The sequence below is a fragment of the Dromaius novaehollandiae genome, chromosome 16 (genome assembly GCF_036370855.1).
Source record: "Dromaius novaehollandiae isolate bDroNov1 chromosome 16, bDroNov1.hap1, whole genome shotgun sequence".
NCBI lineage: Eukaryota > Metazoa > Chordata > Aves > Casuariiformes > Dromaiidae > Dromaius > Dromaius novaehollandiae.
Window position 1 is genome coordinate 10629974 of NC_088113.1, and position 19239 is coordinate 10649212.

At 42.0% G+C, this 19239-nt stretch overlaps 2 protein-coding genes across 4 annotated transcripts; one reads left to right on the forward strand and one right to left on the reverse strand.

Moving 5' to 3' along the window:
* Nucleotides 1-1658: 1658 nt before the first annotated feature.
* Nucleotides 1659-8653, reverse strand: LOC112979112 (oxidative stress-responsive serine-rich protein 1-like). 2 transcript variants are annotated; one of them, XM_064521447.1, is made up of 4 exons: nucleotides 8517-8653; nucleotides 7273-7393; nucleotides 5384-5494; nucleotides 1659-4718 (listed from the first exon to the last, which is right to left on the reverse strand). In XM_064521447.1, exons 2-4 carry the CDS (start codon nucleotides 7347-7349, stop codon nucleotides 4025-4027), a joined length of 882 nt encoding a protein of 293 aa, XP_064377517.1. In that variant the 5' UTR covers nucleotides 7350-7393; nucleotides 8517-8653; the 3' UTR covers nucleotides 1659-4024. The 2 variants fall into 2 exon arrangements, with proteins under 2 accessions (XP_064377517.1, XP_025948814.1); XM_026093029.2 differs by lacking the exon at nucleotides 8517-8653 and adding an exon at nucleotides 8029-8297.
* A 15-nt stretch (nucleotides 8654-8668) lies between these two features.
* On the forward strand, nucleotides 8669-16116 carry LOC112979120 (oxidative stress-responsive serine-rich protein 1). Of its 2 annotated transcripts, none has more exons than XM_064521445.1 (4): nucleotides 8669-8815; nucleotides 12515-12631; nucleotides 14451-14564; nucleotides 15297-16116. In XM_064521445.1, exons 2-4 carry the CDS (start codon nucleotides 12555-12557, stop codon nucleotides 15988-15990), a joined length of 885 nt encoding a protein of 294 aa, XP_064377515.1. In that variant the 5' UTR covers nucleotides 8669-8815; nucleotides 12515-12554; the 3' UTR covers nucleotides 15991-16116. The 2 variants fall into 2 exon arrangements, with proteins under 2 accessions (XP_064377515.1, XP_064377516.1); XM_064521446.1 differs by having other exon boundaries at nucleotides 8683-8815; nucleotides 12518-12631.
* The last annotated feature ends 3123 nt before the right edge of the window (nucleotides 16117-19239 follow it).

Consider the following 19239-nt stretch of genomic DNA (forward strand, 5'->3'; position numbering starts at 1 on the left):
GTGAAATAAATTCATTGATCCAGGGTGCTCTTCTGCATCACGCTTCACTTGAACTGTTCCTGAAACTAGATAATGAAGTAACTTGTAAAATATTGGGCGGGGGGGGGGGGGAGAGCAGGCCCGCACGCATGCTAAAAAAAACCATCCTGGTTCTGCTGACGCAGGAAGTGCGGAGGCTACTGTGAGATGGAAAATACTTGCATGCTTCAGCTGGCATCGGGTCTCTCCTGGATAAGGTGTTCCCAGCCCTCAGAGGCCAGAGGGGTCTGTGCTATGGAAGCAGAGAGACATGGTAAAGAATTGCCACTGGTTTTACGTACATTACACAGTCATTATTTTCAATTGTGTGTGGTGGAATGGCAAAGAACAGGGATGTCATAAGGGATTTAAAATCTGGAGCAAAAAAAATGAAGGGGAAGAGAACTCGGAGCTTATCGCTTGTCTAGTCACCACCAGCCAGTGGGGTTTTAGAGCTCTCAGGGAAGACACCTCAGATTTTACCAAGGGAGCCTTTCCCTTGTGGTGCAGTGGGAAGTACAGTTATTCATGTGTTTCACTCCCCAACGTTCTTACTCAACTGTCAGCTTTAGTCCTACCTCCTGGCACAGAAATCTGAGCTGGGAGGGGCTCAGCCAGCCGAGCTTGTGTGGCTAGCGCCCAGGAGCAACCAGCTCTCGGTAGAATCTGCTCCAAGGACAATCCTGGGAGCACTGTTAACCCACCAGTGCTTTCTTAGAAAAATGTCATCTCAAATTTTAGACAAATTCTTTTGCAGATTGACTGGGGGCAAACTCTAGAGCATCTCTGCCCAGAAAAAAAATCCCTCGGCTTATGCATGCAGGCACAGAAATGGCATAGGAGCAGCAACGCTGGCAGGGCTTTGCCCAGTGATGCTTATGTGGAGCCAAGCTTGAGGCCAAGAGTTGGTGCTCATCGCCCAGGCTAATTGTGCTGTGCAGACATTCCCAGAGAAGATTCTGTTTGCTAATGAAGCTTGAGGCTTCAGTCAGGCAGAAAGCAGGAGTTATTAGTATGTATTATCTAATAACTGAGTTATTAGAGAAACTGAGCGTATGAGCTAAGTTGGGAAGGCTTTAAAGGAAGCTAAGTTTGAGACTGGGCCCCTTCATTTAGAACTTGTCTTTTCCCCAAAAAGAGGTGGTTTGAGTGATGAAAATGTCAGCAGCAATGTTTCAATAAATCTGCTACAAGTATGACTGTAGTAATCAAGAACCCCAGATACATGTCCTTCCTCTACTGCAGGCAGCACTGGATATGCTTGAACACCAGCAGATATGGTAATCCAGACAGAATAGGAAACTACTGAGTTTTGGTCTCTCCTCCCTCTCCCCCCACTTCCCCTTACCTCTCTCTTGCACAGGACACTGAAAATGTCACTGGGAAACCTTTTCTCATACTATTTCCTCCCCTCTTGGCCATGTGGCAATTTGAATTCAATTCTCAGCCCTCAACTCCAGGATATATCTTGTACTAGTTTAACTTCCATTATTTCCTAAATTCCCCTTCTCCCCAGGGACATCAGGCCTGATGCATGCTGTACTGTGGTAGCTGTTCCTCAGCTGAAAACTGTCTCATGCACTTGCACTGTCTGAGTTCACTACTAGTTTTATGTAACAACAGCTTGAAGGCCGAGACACTTCTGAGTTTTGTACATGCTTTATTAAATAGAAGCAGCACTGTATTCCACAGCAGAAACAACTGCATCAAGGTGACCTTGAGTCAGTCAGTCATCCCACAGATCCAGGGGAGAGCCTAGCTGTACTGCTTGCTAGTGCTCCAGCTGCAAAGGGGAGCATTTTTTGTTCCCTTTGCAGACAACCAATACCAGTTTTAAAGAATTTCATTTGTGCACTCTAAAGAAATACACCCCATCTTCAAAAGCACACATTTTAGGTCAACGCTCACTGAGATGCAGGGGTAATTTTAAAGGGTTTAAAAGGGAGAAATACACAGCATTTAGCAACAATATCTTCAAACACTTTGAAAGAGGGCACAGAAATAAAACATGAACAGAAACACAAGTGGACACCCCCCGTTGAAGCAGAAATATCCTTTGAAAAACAGCAGTAGCAAAGATAACTAGTACTAAATATTCAGGTTTAAAAGCAAAGTACATACTATACCAGATTTACTGCAGGGAGAAAGAGGGGACAAAGTGAGGAAAGCACAACCAAATGTGATGAAAACTCTTGTCTGTCTGTTTGTGTGTATGCAGGACAGCACTAGAAGAGGAAGGAGAAGGGAATGGGACAGTAAAATACTAACCAAACAGGGAAAAGTAAGTTCACATACAAAATTCTGAATATTTGAACAAAGTAACTCATAGGTAAAAAGAAAAATGTAATCAATAAATTACAAGTAAAATAATGACACAGCTGTTGTCACTATCCAAAATCAAAGATTACAAGACCAAAAAAGACCCTAAAAGCTCAAGAATAATGGTTAACGTTAAACAGTCATCCTTTCCTAACATGTGATTTAAAATACCCAAACAACATCAATCTTCCTGTTTTGTAATATGAAGGTAGGTGGGGGAAGATGTGTAAAGTGAGATAAAATTTAGAAATCAGTTAAATGTAATCAAAGACAACATGCCATACTGCATGCTAAGTGCATGAAGTGGCAACACCTAACAGCAAAGTAATAGTTTTTGTTGTATTCTCATGCTAACTTATTTTGGATTTTTTTGAACTTTAAATCTGTACTTCCTGGATTTGTAAAGTAAGTTTTATGGACAATTAGAATAAAATCTACAGAAAATAAGTGAGGATCATCTAGAATTTCTGAGACTTCCCTAGCACAGAAAGCAAGGTCAACTGTCTACACCTGCTGCTCTCTATTTTTATAGAACTGCTTGCGACTCCTTGGCTTGCTGACCACAGATGTTGAAATGTAAAAGTAAAAATTGCACTATCCTACTCAAACACAATTGTTCAGTATGCATTTATAGCTGATACTGAATCCATGCTTTAGTTTAAAAAAAAAAAGAAAGTAAGAAAAGTTCTTGGGGGGGGTAAAATCAGTGTAAATTATATTATTCAGGCTATACTTTAAATATGCTGGGCTTAGACAAACATTTATTAATGCACATCTTGGCAACAGTGTGTTTTATTTGAGTATTTTCAATCAGATGGAATGTTGTAGTTCTACACCACAAAGCCTGTATGATATATACTTCTTGTTTACCCCATTTCCAACCTGTTCTGTGTATCAAACATACCTGGAAATAATCAGTGTAGATGGCTTCACAATCTCAGTTTTGGAGACTGCATGGCCCAAAGGAAATTTTATTCTTAATTCTCTTAGCCTGTTTCACTCTCCCTTAAATTACTCCATCTGTAAAGCATACATAAGGACATATATTTTTGCTTCTATGAGCTTCACTATCTGTACATAAATGTAACAGTGTGAGTTAATTAGATTATGAAAGGGTCCAAGCATGCTCCAGCACATTCTTGACCTCCTAACAAAATTGTGAGGCAGAAGCCTTCACAATTTGATTGAAATGAAAAAAAAGCCAGGCAGTGTTCAAGGATATGTATCCTATCCAAAATACTGAAGGCCTTCCCCTTTTAATCCCTGGAGCAGGATGAGTAACACAGAGCTGGAACTATAAAACATTTCTTTAAGTACTGGGACACATCAAGAATGAATCTTCCAAACCCTGCAAAATTTCAGAACAAAGCTTAAAAAGCTCTTCTTCTTCCCAGACATAGTGAAAACAGCATACAGAGCTTGAATATCCACAGCACAAACCAAAAAACAAAGGGAGTTTATTTGATCTACGGTGCTTTTGTTAAGGTATTCAGAGACTTTAGTGCATTCTTTTTAGAACTAAGCTCAGAAACTATATTCCATTTTTCATTTTATTAGAAAACTAAACTGTACGATGCAAAGAAACATTTGATCAAACACACAGCAGTGTAAACAGCCATGGCACTGACAAGGCATTTAACCCAACCAATATCACAAACTCTGATTCATGATTCTCTATTGCTTTCAGTCAAGTATACATCATTTCTGCCATGTGAGACATTTTCTTGGGAATATATAAGTAGTATTCCATGTATCCTGAAAGATCTTCAATAGTCACATCATCCACAAAGGCTCGAGCTTGCTCAGAACAAGATCTAGGAGAACCTGATGTGGCCGCTCCACAAGGGGATCTGTTTTGAAGAGACTGACAGTGGACTCCTAGGACTGCTTTTTCGCATTCTGACAGGACGCTCCGCAAGCCAGAGAAAGAGTACACTTCCATGGTTCGCCATTGTTTGCACTGGCATTTCTTGTCCGAACAAGGGCACTGCTTGCCATTGCTAAGCATGGATAAGGACTGGAAATCTGAAGTTTGGCTAGAATCCAGGCTAGTTTCAAAGGCTGAAGAGAGAGCAGGGCAATTCTCCCTTGAATTCTCCAACAGCTCTTCAGCTGTGGAAGCTTCCAAAGGTTTAGTTCTGGTTCTTCTGTCATCACTGGCCTCAAATTGAGAATCATGCCTGTCCTTTGTACCATGTTCTGTTGCAACAAAAATGTCTGAACTGACGTTACTCTTCGAAGTGTCTGACTGGGTTTTGTGTTTCAGCTGGTTGTTAGCTTTCATACTGCAATACGTAAACTTGGGAGGATGCAGGACAGGAGACTTGGAACGTCTGCGACGTGGGATTCTTGCTGACCCTCTTGAAGGCTTCCTCAAGCACCTGTTGGGTTATAACAGGTGAACAAGTAGGTAATTCCAAAATCTGCACCACAGCTCAACAGCTTCTGAAATAAGACTAAAAATGTTTCAAAAGACTTTGCTGTTTACAAAAATCAGATGATAGGTCACTTAAAATCTCTGACAGGAACAGTGAAGGAGTCAGAAGAAATGTGGGCTCCCCCACAGAGAAGATACATACCAGCACCCCTATTTTAAAGATATTTCCCCCAAAGTCTTTTGCATTAAGGAAATGATACTTTGTTGAAGGTGCTCTGGTCTTTGCCACTGTCACCCCAGCCTGAACTGTAGTGCAGAATCTGGATATAAGTTAGAGGTGCTGGCAGAATTGCACTGAATATCCAGGTACTTCAATACAGCAATAAAAAGAACATGAAGTGAAAAGAGGATGCAATGGTACAAAACTTGAAGAGAAGGACCTCTGAGGCAATCAGTGGAAAAGAAAGTTTTAGGTACCCTAAGAGAAGAGGCAACATTGTCAAAATCTTTGCTGAAAGCCTCTTAAAAATATTGTATCAAATGGTTATGCTAAAGCTTTGTGATAAAAAGGAGAGAACCATTTAACTAACAACAATTTTCATTAGAAAGTTTTAAATGTCTCAAACAAAACAAGAATACATGCATAGTGCAGTTAATGATGTGTTTTACCCATGCCAAGCTTCTTTAGAGCAGACAGACTGTTGTTTGGCTCCATCCATAGCTGCTCTTATCGGTGTTCTCAAAACCGTCCCATCACCCACAGAAAGAGCTGCAACAGATCTGAGTAGAAAGGAAAATGCCACATTATGATACTGTTTCAACGTATGGTTTCAAAAGTCTAGACTGAGCCTCAAAGCTTTAGATGCTCATCTAAGACATTTAAGTTCTCAGCCTTGACTTCCTCTATAGTTAGTGGTTAGAAACAGGATCTTAGAGATTTTACTAACCTCTCTTTTTTATTGACCTCAGCTAAGTGTCTAAAGATAGGTGGGATGAAACAAAGCCAAAAGGTCCAGCAGCTGATGTCATGCTCTATTTGTACCAAAGGGATGCGTTAAAGGAATGTAAACTCATGTTCCAATTGTTCTTTTCAGACACTAATTGTTAAAACTTAGACTCCTGCTTCATTTCAAATGCAAGGTCAGGAACACAAAGCATCAGGCTAAAGAGTCCAGGGAGAAGTGGGTGAGGTACAATAACAGAAAAGGAAAGATTATTTATTTATTATCAAATTTCCCAGATGAACAGGAATGAAAAACAATTTCTTTCGGGACTTCCAGGGCCAGACAACAAACATAAATGCCTCACCACAGTGCTTTGTGCGTAGCTCTATAAGCAAGTACAAGCAATTACTGAGATATTTAACAAACTACCAGCATAGAAACCTGTATTTATGCTAACTATACATGTGAATTACAGCATGGGAAAAGAAATCCTAAGAAATCAGGCTGAGATTCAAGCAGAAGAGTCCAGATACTCCACCCGAAGTTGATTTTAAGGGATTAGTCACTAGACTTTGGCTGTTCAAGATACATGCCTGCAAAACACAGATCTTTGTATGCCTGAAGAGATATCATAGGAATGAATCCTAATTCCACAGAATCTGTCATTGGTAATACATTAAAAGTAGTATGTTTTATAAGCAAATTTTCTTGCTTCTCTGATCTAGAGAAAAGCTGTTTTTTTCCCTGTTTCACAACAGACCTCATCAAGTAGAGGAAACTTAGTAGTAAGACAAAAAATATATTTTAACAAGTGGAGGAGCTTATGAGTTCAAAATACTGATATGTACAGGAATGAGTTCATATGGTAAAATATAGTTATCATCGATACAAAGGGCTTCCCTCATGTCTGGGAATGCCTAAAAAAACTTCCCTTCACATACAATCAAGTGAACTATCTCAGAGCTGCTAGACTGCATAATTTTATTAACTCATACTTTACATGAACAGGCTTATACTATATGTTGTCAGTATACCCAGTGTGCTACAGAACCTTTTAGTAAAACAACTGCTGCAAACATTTTACTCTATGATATCCTCTGAAGTACGAGATTATCAGTGTTCATATTTAGCTTGACAATTTCCAACCAGACTGGACTCTCTAGAACACTATGGAAGAGCAGACGGTTGGTACTGTGCTTCAGACGCTTTCAGGGCAGGTATTCCAGCGCTACCGTAAAGGCTAATAACGTGGCTGAGGACACCAGCATTTGCTTGAAATGGACAAACAAGTTCTGTATGACACAAGGGGACTAAAGTTACCACAACAGTTCTGTTAAGAGTGGGTTCTCTGTTTTGTGCAAGTCCTATCACGTTTTCTTACAGTCCCTGTGTAATTTCAGTTGATATTGTGTCTAAATTAGTTAATAAAGTATGGCTTTGCCTATTAGATGGCTATAACGACTGCATTTCACTTGAAGTGATCTGCTTATTCTCTCTGGGAGTGTAAGACCTTTTACCAAATGACATTCGTTGTGAGATTCAAAACAACAAAAACCAGATACAAACATTAAATAAAAAACAACAAATTACATGATACTTTTCTTGCTCACTTACCCTGCTGCATCCACTCTCAGCTTTTTGAAAGCTGTTTGCAGACTCTCTTCCTCTTCATCTTTAGCATCTAAGTCCATTGATAGGCTATCAGCGTATCGCCAGCTGTGCCATATAAAATAAGCTGAAATACAGAGATTATGATTTGATGTTGAGATCTGAATACACACTGGGCTCTGAAAGGTGTTATGGTTGCCCACTCTTGTAGCGTCAATCTCATGGCCTTCAGATTAGAACGATTCCACTACTTTTTACCATGAACTGTAAAGTCTACATTTCTCAGAGCACACAAGGGCTTGGCCAAAAATGTTGACATATCTCTTTTCCTTGGGTTAACAGAAGATATATGTATTTGAATTTCACCTGTGCACATAACACTACAGAAAGAGATGCTGCCAGAGATAGACCATGTTGAATAGTTTCTAACTCCGCTATTCTTAACACCAGCTACTGATAACTGAAAAGTGTATCAATGAGGCACAAAGAAACTAATCCCAAGGCCTGAAAGACAGAAGCGCACCCATGCCATTCGCGACAGATCACTGTCTAACCAACGGGGTTTGAAACCTCCGGAAGGCCAACGTTTAAATGAGTTTACAGGTATAAAGTTTTTCTAGTATTTAAGCCCTGTCATCTTTCTGTCAATTACACCAAGTTCTCCTTGTCATACATATAACTGAAAGCTTTATATATACAAAAAACCTTAGCATATAGTTTAGAAGACATGTACTCTCTCCTCCCTTCTCCCCCACCACACACCGTTCTCTCCCCGAAGACCGCGTTTCGGAAAGACCGCACCATTCTCCTCTCTCCAGCGGCTTCCAGGACCACCGTTGCCACGGAAAGCCCTGTTCTGGCGGCGGCCCGCGCGCGACGCAGCCGGCAGTTACCGACCCGGCCGCGGAGAAGCGAGTCCCTGAGCGCGGCGGCTTGCTTGGCTGTTCCTCCCCTCCCGCAGCGGCGTCGCGCCGCCGCCGCCGTCCCCAGGGCGGGGGCGGCACCACCCCGCGCCCCCTCCCCCCGCCCCGCAGCCGGGCGGGCCCGCGCGCCGCCGCGCGCAGCCAATCAGCGGCCAGCCCCGCGCCCAGTGGCGGGCCGCCGCCAGCCCCGCAGCGTCACGCGCCGCCAGCGGCCGTTTAACGGCTCTTCCCTCCGCGGCCGCCCCGTCGCCCGCCCGAGGCAGGGGGAACCGCGGCGGGGGGCACGGCGCGGGGGCGAGCCCGGCCCTCCCCGCGTGCGTCACTCACCGCCGCGTCCCAGCCTCGCTCTGGGCAGGCGAGGGGGGCGAGCGGATCAACAGGAAGTGAGCTCAGTGCTGGAGGCGCCGCGCTCAAAGGCGCATGCGCACGCCCTGCTCGTCCCGGCCTCCTTCCCGCGGCGTGAGCGAGCGAGGCGGTCCCCTTCTCTTCCGAGCGCGCACGCGTGCGCGGGCCTGTCCCCGCCCGGCCGCCGTCGCTTCCTCCTGGGCGGCTGTTTCTCATCCGGGTTACGCGCGGCGGCGGCGGCAGTGGGACGCGGTGGGGCTGTGCCCGCCGGGCCGAGCGCGGTAAGTGTGCGGGCGGCGGGGCGCCTTCTCCCGCGCTCTCCGCCTCCGCTTGCGCGGGGCTCCGTCCTCCCCCGGCCGGTGTGGTCGGTCGTGGCGGGGCCGGAACCGCTGCGCCACTGTGGCGGGGCTGCTGCAGGCCCGGCCGCCCTCCCGGGACTTCCACAGGCTGCGGAGCCGTCGCCGGGCGATGCGGCCCCAGTGGGGTGTGTGTGGGGGGGGGGGGGGGGGGGCTCGGGGGAGTCCTGGTGGGGCGGGAGGCTCTGCTGAGTCATCCTCTGCCGCCAGCGGGGTCCCCGCCGGGCCAGGCGCCGAGGTGGGCACCGAGCGGCGGTGTTGGGGCTCGCCGTGGGCTGCGGCACGGGGCGTCCGCTGGGACCCGCGCCGGGGTTGGCAGGTGAAAAGAAGGTGCTGCTGGCACCCCTGGGGCCGAGGGCTGGCGGGTGCCGGGGACGCGGAAGGCTGTGAAGTGCCTGAACAGCCGTTCCCTGCGCCAACTCTCCGAGGATGGCGAGAGTCCCCCCCCCCCCCGAGGGGAAGACCGCTAGTGTTTGATTCCTCGTTGCAACTCCTAGCTTTTTGGTTTCTTGACCCCTGTGCGGCCCCACTGAAGTGGGGCAAGTTGTATTCCCGTGCAGTATACTTGCTCACTTATAAAGTCCTTGACTATGAATTTCTTTGAGCTTTATAACCTTTGTGTCTGTGTGCCTGTTCTTAAAATGAAATGTGTGTGTTTATGCATTATATCATTATTTTATGAGCAGTGTGGGTGTCTTGCAGTGCAGGATAGGTTTGTAGTCCAGCATTGCTAGGAAATAGTTGAAAATAAATTAGTGGAGAGTAGATGTATACTTCTCTAGAAAGTAGAGAAATAACAAGTAGTTTTCTGTAAACTTTCCAAAGCAGCATTGGTTGTTTTGCACAGTAATTGAGTTTTCTGTGAAATCGGTACTAGTTGGTTGATGTATGTGGAATGCATATGCTTATATTTAATTTTCGAAATGAATAGGTTTTTCTCAGAGTAAACTCTGTATCCTTTTGAGGGTTTGTTGCTTCAGTGATGAAGGGTAACATGACGAAACAGTTTGTCTAGAACTGATAGTACATTTTGAGTGATGTGCAGTGATTAAAACTATTTCTAGTATCTTTTTCTCCTTAAATATTTGTTTTCTTGTCTAAGTCTATGTAATAATGGTTTTGATGTTTTAAAAATGATCTTAGACTGAGTTTGTAATTCCAAAGGACTTTCATTTTGGGTCAAGGAGAAACTGTACTGAAGAAGAGACCCTATGTTTCACCAAAGTAATAGTATTTAACCAAGAGTGTATCTAAAAATAACCTGCTCAGATGAGTGTCATATTGTCAGTCTCTATATTAGCCTCCTCATCTCATGTTTACTTGCTGTATGACTCACTGGACAGCGTGTGCCTCTAAAGCTGTTGTGATGCATCATCCTGTGTGTCATAATAGCTGCTGTTGGAATGGAATCGTGGTAGAGCATGCAGCCGAAACAACAGCTTGGGGAGCCACCACCTTTGGCTTGAATGAGAATATGAGGTGGCCAAAGTTACCATTTTGTATCTACCGAAATAACTGATCTGTTCATGTTCTGATTACTTGTCTCTTTTCACCTAGACTTTCTTCTTTTCCAGATCACAAGAGCTAGAACTTAGTTGATAAAAGCAATATTAATATAAGTATACTGCTCTGTAATTAGGTAGAGTTAGTGGTCTGTATGAATGTGTTTGCATTACAGCAGCTATTAGCAGTTGCTGATTTTTGGATAGTTACCTTCATAATGACTTGAGATTTTAAAGCTTCAGGAAGATATATTTGATTTGTATCCTATTAAAGAGCAATTTTGTCGAGACCTGAGCAACAAAATACTTCTGTGTCAAGTCTCTTTCATGCACATTAATAGAGACTTCGTAGATGAGAAGTGTAGGCTTTTCAATAAGTAGCAAACAAATCTGACTGATCAGCCAGGTAAACTTAGTCAAATGCTGCTCTAGAGGTACTCTGATGTACTCTGAGACTTGCCACTGCCAGGGGTGCTGCTCAGCAAAAGCAAACCCTGTGTTAATGAAGCAAGCCTTTTGAAATATTTTACAGTGGCAGAATGGCTGATTTAACATTTGCAAATGATTACAAAACTGTAAGGTACTGAAGAACAACAAATATAGTAAGACTTAAGATTCCTTTGCAACTAGGGTAGATAATGGCCAGGATAGTTTTTTTTTGTTGTTGTTGTTGTTGTTTTTTGAAGTACCTCAGTCAGTTTTTAATGGCCATTTGGCATCCATATACCATATTCTGACAGAAATGTATTACTTTTGCTAAGCAGGGGAGTATTACACCAATATAAAATGTGCTTTGATACAAGCTACATAAAGATGGAAATTCATACATTTCTGTGCTTACTTTTGACTTTTCACTTGGTATTTACTAAACTGCACTGGATAGGGGTTAGACTTGAAATGTATACAAATAACTTTAATAGCTTTTATTAAAGTACTTTAAATGGGCTTTCAGATCATGGAAGGAAAGTACAAACTGTAGTAAATCATTTCAAATCAGGATTGCCTGGATTGTCAAAATAGTTAGAAAATTTCTTTTGGATGGCATAAGTGATTTTGAGGATTATAATTGTTTAGGTCCTTCCACAACCTTTACCTGCTAATGGATTCCACTTCTGCCAAGTATTGGGAGCTATTTTTCTTAGTTTACTGCTTCTGGATCATTTAACTCAAAACTGTATACTTGCATCTTATATAGTAAATTGAAAATAAGAGTAAGGAGAACCTGAAAATGCTTTCGATTGGTACTAACATTTAAAAATTCTTGTAAAGTCTAGGAAGTGCAACATGCAGACTTGTCAACTTCTGAGTCCTGCTTTGAAATTATTCTTCCAACAGTTCAATGTATATAAGCAAGAATAGCTACACTTTAACTCAATCACACTGTTTTATTGTAGTTTGAATATAATTAAAATGAAGAATGTTATCCAAATTTAAACAGATTAAATAAAAAAGCTAACGCACTCTAAAAAGAATCCTTCCCTTCCTCTTCCACCTTCATGTTGGCAGTAGTTACAGTCAATCATAGAGCACATTAGTTAGTTTTTTTTTAATATGACCCACTGAGGTAGTACACTGGGTAAAACGGTTGTAATGTAAGAGGAGGAGAACTTGAACCAAATGTCTGGAACCTAGAAATAAATCAAGAATTCTTTTTATCTTAACACCTTGTCTGTCTTGTTTTAAGACAAATCTGATTAAAAAAAAAATTATAGCACCGGGTCCCAAAGTGAGAAAGAGCAGCCTGTAGGAAGTTGGCTGTTTCTAGTGGTGGTGTATCTCTTTGCCTTCCATCTCTTCTCCTAGAATTATTTTGATAATAGCTTTAAGACAAATAGAAGAATCTGTCTAGACTTTATTTGGATAGGCAAGTCACTGTTCACACCAGATTTTACTCTAAATTGCAAATTCATTTATGCAGTTATGCAGGAGACTGTTCCGTTCTTGGGCATCTTAAAGCTTGTTCTGAACAACTTTCAGAAATGTTCTTCTCCAATGACCTCAGCTTTATTCACTCAGTGTGCTATTTCGAGTTTATTTTTAGTGTATTATGATGGTGCTGGGCAACTAATGTTTTTAACAAGGCATTGGTTCTTATTTTCATATGTCTGTTTTCTGCTTTTAGCAGTATATGGTAACTCTGTCAGCTTTTGACCATCCCAATAATGAAAACAGAAGCTAAGGATGGAGAAGAGGAAAGCCTGCAGACAGCTTTCAAAAAGCTAAGAGTTGACACAGCTGGGTAAGTAAGACTGTAGGCAGGTACAGTGTTAACATGTCGCAAATGGACTGGAAGGAAACACCGTTAAATCTGAAGCAGTGAGATAATTCCAAAAGGTTAGGCATTGAAAGGCTTCATGCTAGTTAAGCAAATGTGAAATAAATTCACTAGTTGTAAGTTGCATTCCTAAAGGAATTGTAATTTGTTTGATTGCTAGCTCCCAGCAGGCTTCAAACAAATTTATATGCTGCTAACTGTTGGCTATCATTATGAAATGAGTTTTGGCATGGTTGCCAGAGACGTGTCCATAGCACTGCTATTGTAGTCAGTGTATTATGAAGGCTCTAAAGGCCTGTCATGGATATAAAGTCCCTTCTCCCTGCAGAGAAGTGTTTTTACCATGTTAGTAAGAAGGGTGTTAGATGCAATGCTTATTTTTCATGCCAGCTATTTTCATTGATATCATTAACGTATTTCCTGTTCATAACTAAAAACACCAAATGGGGAAGAATGCTTTTTGTGTTGTCTTGTTACCTAGGAGATGTGACACATGTGGCACTTAACTTCACTGCCCTAGGCAATAGAACACAAGCAGCATGTGTCTTCTGTTAGTGACAACCTTTTTCGTCTAAAATAAAAAGTTAGCCTATCATGCTCTTTCTGCTGGTATACAGGTGTCACTGCATGTTACATATATATTACTGCATTTTAGTAAGCAATTGGCAGTGGTGCAGTTATGCTGGTGACTGAAAAGAAATGCATTGTGTAAATATGAATTATGTTAGAACTTAAATGGCAAATAGTGGGACTTCTAAAATTATCCTTCATTTAACTGATCAGACTCATTAGAAATCTATCACCAGCTAGGTGCCTCTCTTCTCATCAGTATCTCCAGTCTGCCTCCCTTTCACTCCCCCTCTCCCCCAACATATCAGACGCTTTAATTATGGTAGAGTTTTTATTGTGGGCCTTCAGTGTTGCTGCTCTGTGTTTGTAGTTTTTAAATAGAAAATAGCAGATTCTTCAGTAATAGTTTGGCTTCTATTAAGTGTTAGTTGACCCTGGCCTAGGACAGTGTGCACAGACTTAGCTGATTTTCCAAAAAATGAAATTATGTTATAAACCAGTTGAACATAGGTTTTGGAAAATAATTTCTTTGTCAAATCTAGTTCAACATGTGACATCTCAACTTGGAAAAAAGTGTTCCTGAGGTTATCACAGCTTATTGAAATGGAACTTTGGGATGGATTTGTAGCACCAGAGACATTAGTAAATCCAGGATCTCTGGCTTGAATAGAAGATGGTCTGATGCAACTCTGTAGCTCAAGTGGTTGAACTTGCAGTAGTCCGAAGAGTTTTAGCTTACGTTCTCTCTAGACAGAGGCATAAGGGTTCTTCTGATAAACAAAGTCTATTTATATCCAAAGAACATTTATTTTTAGGAAAGAATAGCTTATTTGTCTCTGGAAAAAGAGGAGTGTGTGTTCAGTGATTTTTTTTTTTCTCTCTCTATACTCCTCCCCCAGGAAAATCGGATTTAGCTTTTGTGCTTCATTATTGATATGTGAAGTTTGGATTCGAAATCTAGTTGCTGATTGGTATCGTATTTGGCAAAAGCGTTTGCTACGCCAGCTTTTGATGTGTGAACATGTAAATGCTGTTCTGATTTGCGTGGTCTTTGTGGGCAGGTCTTTTAGGACAATGTCATAAATTACTTGAGGTATTCTGATCAGTATTATGAGCATAACAAAGTTCGTGAATCTGCTTTCCCAAAACAGTCTAGGCTGTTGTTAACTTTTTATTCTTGTTTTTTTTCTTCCCCCCTCTCTCCATTTCACAGGTTTATTGCTTCTCTCTCTGTGGGTGAAGGGACGAGTCCAAGAGCATTAGTTCGAACAGCTGCAGAGGAAGCCAAACCTAAGAATGTGTGTAGTTCTAAGGAAACCTGGCATGGGTAAGAGAAGCTAGGGATTATCAAACTACTTCAAATGTGATTGCATTGAAATTGAGTTTTAAATAGCCAAGTATTTTAGTAACTAGGCCCCTAAATGAGGGACCCAAGATTTCTTTTTAAAATACACTGTGCCCCCCTTTCTGCTCACATATGACTGTTCTTATATACAATTTTCTGAGGTGAAATGCTTTTCAGTTTTAGGAATAGAAACATGATCCATGTTTCTGTAACACAAATGTGAACTGTTCTTTTTTTTTTTTTTTTTTTTTTGAATCAGACAATCATGAATGTGTCTGTTTCCATAATTGTTTGGCATTGCAGAGGCTGCCTTGCGAATTAGTTTAAAATATGGAATTGGTTTCTTGAGTGTCTACACAAAACTTTGCACTCAGATCTCTTACTGAAACAAAACTGTCCTTTTGCATTGTTTCACTGGTGTCATGGTGTTCTTCTTTTAAAGGTTTTTATTAATAATGTCCCTCATGCTTTACTTTTTCCATCCTTAAAAGCATAAGCTTTAGGTTTCAGTTCTCAGGTGATACTTCTCTATTTTATACAAATACTTGACTTGAGCAATGTCAAATTCCAAGATATGGGTCTTATGCAAATACCCAGAGCTTAAAGCTCCTGCATGCAATATAAATGCACCTGAGATGTTGCCCAATGTTATTTGACACCCAGTGGTAAGTCTTTTAGTGACTCTGCAATCACTTTTTTATCTCTTCATGGCAGGTCTGTGAAGAAGCCTTCAAGAGGAGCTGTGAGAACCCAGCGTCGCAGGCGTTCCAAGTCTCCAATTCTTCATCCTCCAAAGTTTATCCATTGCAGCACAAAATCACATTCCACATGCAACCAACTGGTACGCAAAAGCCAGATTGATGCCCCAGATGACAGCACTGGGTTTGGGATGCCAGCCCCAAAGGCGACTTGTGCACATGAACGATGCCATATAGCTCCTGACCTTGATCAGAAGGGAGCTGATGTTGAGTCTTTGGGAGCTTCTGTTACAGAGTTGGTGTCAGAGAACAAATCGGAAGAGTCTCCTGCTGCCATTTCTCTGGTGTCCAAAGCAGGCCTAAAGACTACGGAGCTTTCTGACTTTCAATCTGTGTCTAAGCTAAACACAAATAAGCCATGTTCATGTGCAGATAAGGCCTGTGAGTGTAAACGATGGCAAGATATGGAAGTGTACAAATTCTCTGGCTTGCAGAATGCCCTCCCATTGGCACCTGATAGAAGAACAGTTGCTGAGGACCTTTCCCAGCCTTTGCCATCAAGAACTCCCTCAAGTTCTCCACGCTCTTGCTCTGAGCAAGCCAGGGCCTTTGTGGATGATGTGACTATTGAAGATCTTTCAGGCTACATGGAATATTACTTGTATATTCCAAAGAAAATGTCTCACATGGCAGAAATGATGTACACCTGACAGCAATGAGCACTAAAAACACAGAAGGGCGTGTGGTTTAACTCTGCCCTCTGTCACGTCCATGCAAGATGGAACCCACTCCCTGCTCACTGTGCTTGCAATAAAAACACTTCCTTTGCATCTTAACTAATGCTCATTATTTTAAGCAGGACAAACACTTTAGCTTAAGCATTACAGTTTAAGCTCTGCATAGATAGTGAAGTAAACATAATGAGTTTGGTTAGAGAGTATTTCTTTATACTTAGGAGACCTAACATTTGGGAAATTTTACTCTGTTTTCAAAATAGCCCTGTTTTGATTTCTTGAAAGAGAGGAGTCTCTAGATCTCTTGGTGATTAGAGCTCTTTATGTGAGAAACTGGTGTAATTCAGCTCCTTTCAAATCACTTTGACCTCAGATTGTAACACTTATGCTTCCATTTTTGGATGCTTATGCCTCTAATTTTATTCCCTAAAGGAGTACGACCATGTCCTTACCCATCCTTCTTAGTATTACTGCACTAGGCTAAGTCAGGGAACTGAATCTGCTTTTCTGGGGAAGAGGCATTGTTATTTCTTTGTGCCTGAAGAGAGGCTTTATTTATGTTTGGCTAAACAGGCACTTTTCTTCCCCTGTCTTCCATGTTAAAGTAGTCAGATGCTGTTAGGTAACAAATGAAGTATTTGCCTGCTAGGCTGCGTGATCAGAAAGTAACTTGGATGATCAAAACAAGATTATTTCAGTTATCTTGATTTCTGCAGTGTGTTTTTTTTCTTTTTCTCCCTGTAAGTGGAAAATGTAAAACAAGCCTAACTTTTTATTGAATGTCCAACAGACCCTAGAGATTTGTCTGCAGCAGCAGAAATACCTTGCCTTCTTCAGTGGAATTGCTTCTTGAGTTAACTAAAGGAAAAATAAGATGATGGACTCTGAAGTTTGGGGTATTTTTTAAGGGGTGCAAAGGCAGTATTTGCCAGCTTCAGTGGATCACTGATTACACTCTTCAACTTCTTTCACCCTGCTCTGAAACACCAAGTATTACCATTGAAATATTAACAGTGAATAGCTGACAACTGCAAAGTAGGGAAGTCTTGAGCATTGTGTCTGTCCTCCATTCTTTTTCTAAACTATCATCATCTTGGATGCCTCATCCAGGTCCAAAATATTGGTGGAACCTTGCTTTCTTTCTGAAGTATTTTCAGAAACTTGCCATAGTTTATATGCATCAACACAATCTGTCTTTTATACATCCATATGTGCATAGCAAAGGAGCATGCTATCAGATGATATGACTTGTTTTGGGGGGAGGTGAACTGTGTTCAGTTTTCACTGTTGGTTGTCCCCAAACTTTCCTCCCCTGCAAAGCTCTGGAGAGGAATTTGAGACAAGCACTTTCCAGCTAAATTCTTTGGTGTTCCTGTGTTTTGTTTTTTGTTCTTCATCATCTCTGAGGCAGTACCTAATGTCTGTCTGATTGAAAACTTATTTACATGGGTGAAGGGGCCTTGCTAATTTAGCTGTTGTTGCCAGAAGTCCTAAAGTGTCATCTACCTTTTGTAGGTTGGGTCCCATGTCTCCCATTTCCCTGCTTTAAGATAGCTGTATCTTTACCACCTGTATCTTGAATTCATGGTAACTCTTTTGTGACTGCATGTGACTGGACTGCCAAAGTGTGAATGATCTTACTCCTCAAAGAAGTGCTCTTTATTCCCAAATATCTGCAAGTAGAAGCTGCAGCACTGTTACATGCAACGCTGCAGGTATCACTTTGGGGGATGAGAATACCTTTCTACCTGGCATGGCTTTTCACTGTTTTTTTTGATTGTTTCTCACAGACCATGTGAAGTGCTCGATGCCACATTCTAGAAAGCGGATTGAAATCCAGGAGATGTGATCTAAAAGGAGCAGAGTGGAAAGGTGTGAGCCGGGGTTGCCTGGGGAGGGGAAGCGAGCGCTGGCGGGCCGCTAGAGGTCAGCCCCGGCCTGGCTGGGATGCCGGCTGACTCCTCCCTGCCTCTTGAGCTCTGGAAGGAGCCTGCAAGTTTCTCTGCCAAAATGAAGAAATAAGACCAGATCTGAGTGGTGCCTTAATATGCACGAAATGTGTGTTTTCTCTAAAGTTTGACTGTTTAGACAGCAGTCAGCTCGGGATATGGGCCTCTAAATGCCAGCATGTGCATAACTTGCTAACACTTAAACAAAGCATTCCCTCAGTTCAAAACAGCTATGTAATTAGGAAGAGTTGCTAAGTAAATAATTACATGGTCCTGAGCTTGGCGTCTTTTTAGGGTGGTTACAACATATTTGGGCTGGTAAATCCTGGAACACCATGAAGTAGAAGTCTCTGGATAGCTGCAACTGCTGCCTTAACACTTTCAGTTCTATTACTACAAGTAGTTTTAAGATGCTTTGGTCTACTTAGAAGCCACAAAACAAAATCCTATGGTTTTGCTTTAAGAAAGTCTGAATTTCTAATGCTTGCTGGTGCAGAGAGCCTCAGCAGTTTGAGTGATCTGCAGGCTTAGAAATGAGGAAACAAGCGTTTGTTTCTTCTCATTCTAAATAATTCCATCTTCGGCTGATTTTAAGACCTGATTCACTTAGATGTTTTAGAGGGCTAGCTCTGCCAGGCGGCACTTCTGAGTCTTGTCAAAGTCCCTTACTTAAGTGGCCATTCCTTCCTTCATGTGGCTGAGTGAAAACGAGGCCTTTTCCTGTTAGTTTTGTAGTGGACAGTTAACTTTTCCATGAGGTTTGGCATTGCAATGCTTAAAGCACAAATTAGCCCCTTTTACCTGACTGCACAGGAAGATATATAGATACTACAGTTTATATGCTATGTATGCACATTCAGCTACTCTTGCGGTTATATATAGTGCATTTTTCCTGTGCCTCTTCTTCCACATACTAAGAGACGGCACGTGGAAAGTCGTCTGCTTGTAGTCTTGCTGTGATAAGGCTCGTAGGAGTTGGGCCAGGTTGGATTAGACTGTTACACTGGTATCTCATTCCTTGTCTTCTCCCTACCTTCTATATTTGATGTTATGAATTGTAGTAACAGTCCCAGGGGTAAGGTCCTACCTGTCTTTCTCCAAACACACTAAGCGATGCTGCCATCTGTTACACTGGACATCTTCTGTAGCGTTTCTTGTTTTGTGTGGGGGGAGGGAGGAGACTGCTATTCATGGATTCTTTTAACGACCCTAAAGAAGCTCTTGAAATTCACTTTAAATGTAGCAAAGAGGGAATGAGGATTCACCTGACACTAGC